Source organism: Mizuhopecten yessoensis, unplaced genomic scaffold (genome assembly GCF_002113885.1).
Source record: "Mizuhopecten yessoensis strain PY_sf001 unplaced genomic scaffold, ASM211388v2 scaffold21, whole genome shotgun sequence".
Taxonomy (NCBI): domain Eukaryota; kingdom Metazoa; phylum Mollusca; class Bivalvia; order Pectinida; family Pectinidae; genus Mizuhopecten; species Mizuhopecten yessoensis.
This window is the reverse complement of record NW_018403338.1, coordinates 40462-47782: the sequence shown is the minus strand read 5'-3', so window position 1 is coordinate 47782 and position 7321 is coordinate 40462. Positions and strand designations below refer to the sequence as shown.

Genomic DNA, 7321 nt, shown 5'->3' with positions numbered 1-7321 from the left:
AGTAACAAGATAAAGCATCACGTGCAAATGTCAGAATAGTGTAATGTTTTACACTACAGTGAACTGATTAGGAAGCCGTACTAGATATTGAATCATATTGATAAACTTTTGAAACAGTTAGTTATTAAAAATATTAGCAATAACATAATATAACCTATGTCAATTTCTTACCGTATTAGGGTCAGCTCCTTTCTCCAGCAACATATCCACTATATTCTCGTGGATACAGGATAAAGCAACACTTAGGGAATTATACTAGAACCAAACATAAAAGCAATATGATTAAATCAGTTATTTGTAAAGGATGAAATGGAGGGTCAACTCAGGAAAAAATCAGAAATGATAAGGCAAATTCCCGAAAGATATATATTCTTAAAGAATGTCTAAAACAACAATCATAAAATATAACAGCTCATAAGGTATTGGGCAACTCAGAAACGATACCATACGATGTAATGAAAACTGGAAATCGACCCCGACATGACTAGCCTGCCATCAAAATGGGAAGTTATTTGATTCGTACAGCATAGAAATTTGTTCAAGCAAGACCATTAACCTTATCATATACTTGTCCGTGTTATAGGCCATATCCCGGACCAACTCATATCCGCACGGCACGCGCTATATCAGCCTGACCCACGCCATACCCGCCCGGTATGCGCAAGATGCTCCACACCTTTCAGAAAAAATACACCTCAAACTGGTAGTGTACACTCTGTGTTTTTCCATCTACATTTGTGATTTAGTGCATTGTGTTTAATTAATGGTTGAATGTGAATATATATAGTTATTATGAAATGCAAATTTTCTGTGTTTTTATGTTATTGCTTTTCATTTTGATGTTGTAGAGTAGTACATGTCAAAAGGGTGACATATTACTATTTCTAAATCCTACTCCGTATAAGACCGAGTAGACTTGTACTGATACGAGGTAGGGTATGGAAATGGTCAGATGATAACCTCTAAGTACTTACTGAACAGTTCATGGAACATACATATTGAAACATATTTTACTGTTCTCCTTATACATGTACACCTCCGTGACATTGAAATAAAATCATATACGTATTTCAAATTATTTCGTATCACAAATCAAGAAAGAATCTGATTGGTATCATCATGTGATGCCGTAACATTTCAATTCCAAATGTCATATTCATGAAAGCACAATAGGAATATGTTCATAAACAGACTATAACACAAACTACATATACAAATATTAGTAGAGAGAAGTTACTATATACATAACTATTTGTCATACACCATTGGTAAGGTGAAGGGGAGACACCTCCTGATGATACTCTTGACCTGCAGGGCATATAGTCTTTACGTTGCTATACACTCTAAATTTCACCCTGAGTACTCTATTAAATGCCACTCTTACAATGTAATACTGCTGATGATCATTTATTATTATACTTTGTAAATGAAACAATCCGTTATGGTATGCAGTGATATAATTTCGTCCGCTTGCAATATGAATGTATTCGCATGTGTCGCCCATCCTCACCTTGAACTTAACACTAGAGATCCGAAACATATTGGTTAAAAGGACCTTTTTCACACCTATAAATGTTGTAGTTCTGCTATAGCTGTCAATCAAAAAAAACTAAACCGGCATGTCTGTTATAGTGATTTGAGTGCGACACAGTGAGATAAAATTTACTGTAAATAACTTAATCAGTACCAAGTTCAATATAAGTATGAACATATCAAATCATATCGATACCGATAAACAACTGTCATCTTTTGCTGTTGATGTTTTAAAAATATCTAGAGGTTTGGTTCAGAAGCACAATGTGACTACATCAATGTCTTAATGGAACCATTAAATAAACAATTAACAATTACGTATACATTTGCGTATATGCATACAAGAGGAAGAACTTCATTTTTAACATGTATGATTAAATTAAAACATAGAAGAAAAAATCAGCAACATCATGTATTTTTTATATTTATAAACAGGGATATGTGCTTGCTCAAAATAAACCTCATTTACTTTCACTTTTCTTTGAGTCTCCTTTGCATAACCACATTAGTATCTCTAACAATAACTTCACTATAGTAGATTCCCCACGTCGTACTGCTTCTGACAAGACATCAAACTGCAACAACATATCGAAGGAAAATCATATTAATCAAATTAAAACAAATAACCGATGTGATATTCGGTCAAGCTCATATTCATAGAAAGATTGTCGCATGTGACTTATAATATGGTGGACGTTGAGTTTAAAATAGAAACTAGAAACATGCAAATTTTATGGTAGCTAATAACATTTTTTAATTGAAAATGTAATAGTACTCACCTTGTTAGGGTCAGCTCCTTTCTCTAACAATAACTTCACTATATCAGATTCCCCATATCGTACTGCTTCTGACAAGACATCAAACTGCAACAACATATCGGAGGAAAATCATATTATTCAGATTAAAAAATGTAACTGATGTGACATTGGGTCAAACACATATTTAAAATCACATTAATTTTGTCAGAAATGAGATGTTTTAAATTAACGAAAAATTAGCCCCCCTTCACCTGTCATTTTTCAAATTAGACCCGGAAACCTGTCGATTACAAGTTGTCCGGGTCTCTGTTGTTAAATGACAGGTGAAGAGGGACTTACTTTCCTTAAAAATCCTGTTTTCAATCATACATACATCGAACTGCAACAAAACATCGTAGGGAAATCATATTTATTTTGTCTGCTATGTGATGGTTTAAAACAGGATTTTTAATCGAAAGTAAGTCCCTCGTCACCTATCATTTAACAACAGATACCCGGAAACCTGTCTATTTAAAGGTTCTCTGTGACACTTGTACATGTTATAGTGCTTATATACATATGAATTAAAAACCAACACCGAAATAAAATAAAACAGGAGAGAAGTAAACATTTATGCAATTGTCGACGTGATCAATAGATTATTTGTTTTTTAAAGAACACATACCGTCGATAAATGTTAGAAGCAAATTGATAACTAAGCAAGGTTTTTGTAACCAGTCCTAATAAACTCTCTTTTACAATAAGATTCCCTTAAAAACAAAATCAAGTCGAGCGAAAGATTTATATAATTTGAATCCGTACAAATACTTTAACTTTGCTGGAAAAAATCAACAACAAATTCTACCAAGACACATAATGTTCAAAATTGCATCACAATCATGCACTCATATGATCATCTGTCTTTGTAGGGGTTAAAAACTTTCGTGGTAATGAAGGCGTTCATTGGGTTTCTTATGATGTTGGTAGTGTCAGGCCTGAGCAAATCAAAACTCTGATAATATATGTATAATTTATTGATTCCATTTACTCCACTGTTGGTGAATACATTGCTGCAATACGACGTAAACCCTTATCCAAGATTGCTTTGTATAAACGTATATCACAACGGAATGTCTACCCGAATATAAAAAAAAAACATAAGAATTTCCCTTTTCTTATTCATTAATGAATGCCTTACAGTGAGATATGTTATACATTACAGTTACCGTGTCGCAATCTGTCAATTGCAGTCATCAAATTCCACGAATACTATAAATATACTGGTTTGAGACGATTCTAAATTTTGATTACCTATATTTACGTCAAGTGTAATCGTGTGAATTTTTTTTCCCGGCAACTACCAATCTCATCAGATTGAAGTCATATTTACATTAGCATAATGCATTCGCGAATTCACGAGACGTTACGAAAGCAGAATCCAACGAATAGTGACTATATCCTCGACTGGGTCAGAGGTAATGTTTACCAATAAACCCGTGCAGTTCCTTTTAGCCGCCGATTGATCAGTTCTAGCTTGTCAAGTGGAAGCCTTGTAGTGGTAGACAAAACTATTTTGTCCTCCTTAAGCGCACCTCATTGGTCTAAGGCTTGATCGTTGTTCACTTTCCCATTATTGTCCATTTTCCTGTCGATTCTGTCTGCCTGCTTGGGCGACCACTCTGTACCATGGACATCGCCATTACATCCGACGTGTCTGCACATGCTTAAAGTTATGTAAATTAGGCACGTACGGAAATAAAAAGTAATTCGTTTTTGTTTTTGTTTTAGGAATTTTATTTTTGTTATCTTTGACAAGTCTCACTTGACAAATAGTGCAGTTCAGCTTTAACCGTGGTTTGTCCGAGTTAAGAGCAATATTCTGGCGAAAATGGACTACAACGGTGGAAAGTCAACTACAGTGTCAAAACAGTGAAACCGATTTAGTTTACGATTTTGAAGTGGCTCTGCAGGCACCCACGTACTCAGCACCGAACGCTTGATGTTACGTATGCGAAATGAAGGGCTTGTCAATCCCTCCGGTAGTTTGTGGTACTTCCTGTTGGCTTTCCACGCCGGGGCGATGCTGGATGATTGTCGGCGTTCTTTGTTCGAATGACCGCGATTATTTGTGGAATAAGTCAGAATGTAGAGCTCACATAATGGTTTTGAACATCCTTATCCTGCTATACCAACACGTTGATGCCCGATACTAACAGATGTTGATACAGGTTGCTGATCTTTTTGTTTTAAGCTTTGTGGTCAAAACTAAGCAAATCGGTCAATTGTGTGTTGTCCCCACATTGCGTTCAAGAATCGAACAATTATAGATTCATTCGTCACTCGCATTTGTCGTTTAGTCGACTGAGAAAGTCGGCTCTAGAATTGTTTCTTGCCAGCTCTTGTGAACAGCTAATGTACACGATATTGTTTATTCCAACCGCCCAAATTGCCGTTACGATGTCGATGAGATCTTTGCATGGACCGCTGAAGTTGTTGTGATAGGAAACAGTCGTTACATTGTCGGGACGAATTAGCATAGTCATCAGTTAGTCACTGTCTAAAAGACACTAAGGTTGTAAAACACATTTCTCAGCCATTGGAGAACATTATGACTATCCTACAGATTTGTACCAAATTATTTTAGTCTATTTCTCGTTTAAAAGTCCACCCCTCCTATTGTTAACACATCTGTCAATAGCTGAGCATCAATTATTGCAAACTATTTGTACCGCTCCTATTTCAACTGCACTTATCAACCATTTGAATTCCCCTTGTTCAGTATCGGACCACATCAGTGTAGATTCGCTATTAGTCTTTGAATGAACTGAACTATAAGCAACTCGAATTTTAAATTTACGCTGTCAATCGACCTTTGTTGTCACAACTTACTGCCCATTAGCACGACCTTACGTTCTAGACTGAACGCTGAGTTTTGATAATGTTCTGCGTATGTCATCTCGCATTGTTTTCTAATGTGATTTTGGAACTTTAAGCAAGTCATTGTCATAACTCGTTTCTACAATGTACCTTTCAAAATGTTCACAATTATCTGGCACAAAACTATCTAAGTTTATTTGAAACCATGTCTTTGTGTTTGTAAAACTAATTCTACATGAGTTGCGATGCCAAATTCTTCAGCACAAATTTGACCCAAGGCGATTTCAAAATATTGTCTAGTCTTTATGTTTAGTGAACATTTCACCGTTTTTCAGATAATATTTATAACAATCTGTAACAGACAACTAATATCCTCGTATAAGTTATTGATTTTACATAGTGTCAGGACTGCCAAGCATGTTTTTGCTGCTTTCTCTGTATTCGTAGTCCATTTAAAATGTCCAAATGTGACGATTTCGGAACGAGGCAGTTCAGTTAGAAATAAAAGTAGTGGCAAATGGCACAAAAATAGAGTGATGCATTTCCTATCTCACTTTGAAATAACTTTGAAAGGAATACGATTATGTCTTAGTTGAAACTGATGAACTACCTTAGAAGTAATTATTCATTATCAGAAGTTAGTTGTACACCAGCCAATATCTAAATGAATAAATCTTTGATGGCATCTTAAATTTATTATAAGGGACCAGGTCATATATATTACCGGGAAGATGGTGACAAATCGTCATGAGGCTACCCGCACTTTTCCACTTACACAACAACGGGACAAACATTTATTTCATAAAAAATATTCACGGCATTGAACACTTTTCCAAATAATTTCACAAGTGCATGCATTGACAACATTAAAATAGAAAAAGAAAAATCAACAAACACTGTTAAATTACTTAGTAAAACTAGTGACCTCTGATGCTTCGTTTGACCACTATATTCATGACCATGCAGTAATTGTAAATATATATTTGCTCTCCCTTTTCACTTTTTTCATACGCATCATATACTTCCATCATCACACACAATAAACGTTTAAAATACATGTAGAGGTGGATTGTATCAGATGATGAACGTGTCATGCATAATATGTTTTCGTTGATTATTTACATGAGGATGTAAGCATATTTGTATATTTCCACTGCGAGTTCCTTTATAAGCATTAGTAGGAGAAATTACCTTTATAGAGCTATGAACGCACTTCGAACAGCGTCATTTTGAAGCTCCTCTTCTCGTCTCGATTAATCTGAGACAACTGATTTGTAGTAAAATCATAGCAACACCGTAGACTACTGTTTACAGACCAAAATTGGAGGGATGGCCACGGTATATAGAACCGGGACATTCGGGGTATACCGTGGCCACTACCGTGAGAGTGTGACTGGAGCTGAACAAATCAGGATATTCTAAAAATCTTAATTGAGCTGATGACACAGAAACTTCAATATTAAAATCATAAGGAAATATATATATATTCAGGTCAATAATAACTAAATATCTACCATGTAAATATAAGGATTGAACGGTATTTTTTCAATGTTTATGCTGGTATGATATTGAAAACAAACGCTGTTTACTACAGTACAATGAGCTATATTGAACCAGTCACAACAAATATTGACTCGTCCCTTACCTGAGGAATTTGTATGAATAAAAGTATTTCCATAGTCTGAGTTCAGTCCTATTGTCCGAAACAAGCGACATAGGCTCATTGTCTATTTTTATTGACGACATTGCAATATCAATTATGTAAACAAAATTACACTCCCCCACCACCATCAGGAATTGAGTTCTCCTTTGTGATATATTTGCAAAACGATAATGTAATCACCTATTGTGACGTCAGGAATAATATTAAGGCAGTATGCAAGACTGCATTGTGTTTGTCATTTTAAGACAAACATATGCAATTAGAATAACGTTAAATACAATTGCGATCGTGACACCCATATTTAACTAGTCTGATCTGCGTTTTTATCTCGTTCTATCAATCGATTACACAATAACAAGTTATTTGTTTTAGGATTGACCTTTGTCTCTTCTTTTCTATTACCTAATTATTCGGATACAATGTTACACTTAATGACATTATGCATAAAGGGGCAAGTATATATGTAATCTGAGACAGGTTTGTCTTGGGAAATTGCGATAACAACCAGGAA

The 7321-nt window shown here is 35.1% G+C and overlaps 1 protein-coding gene across 1 annotated transcript in view; it reads right to left on the bottom strand.

The window, feature by feature from the left end:
• Nucleotides 1–171: 171 nt before the first annotated feature.
• Nucleotides 172–7321, bottom strand: part of LOC110448526 (putative ankyrin repeat protein RF_0950) — a gene marked incomplete at its 3' end in the record, with an annotated part of 15360 nt that continues 8210 nt past the window's right edge. The window contains exons 2-3 of the mRNA XM_021495200.1: nt 2313–2396; nt 172–255 (exon numbers count right to left, since the gene is read on the bottom strand). Coding sequence (XP_021350875.1) covers nt 172–255; nt 2313–2396 — 168 coding nt within the window. The remainder of the gene's footprint in view (nt 256–2312; nt 2397–7321) is intronic.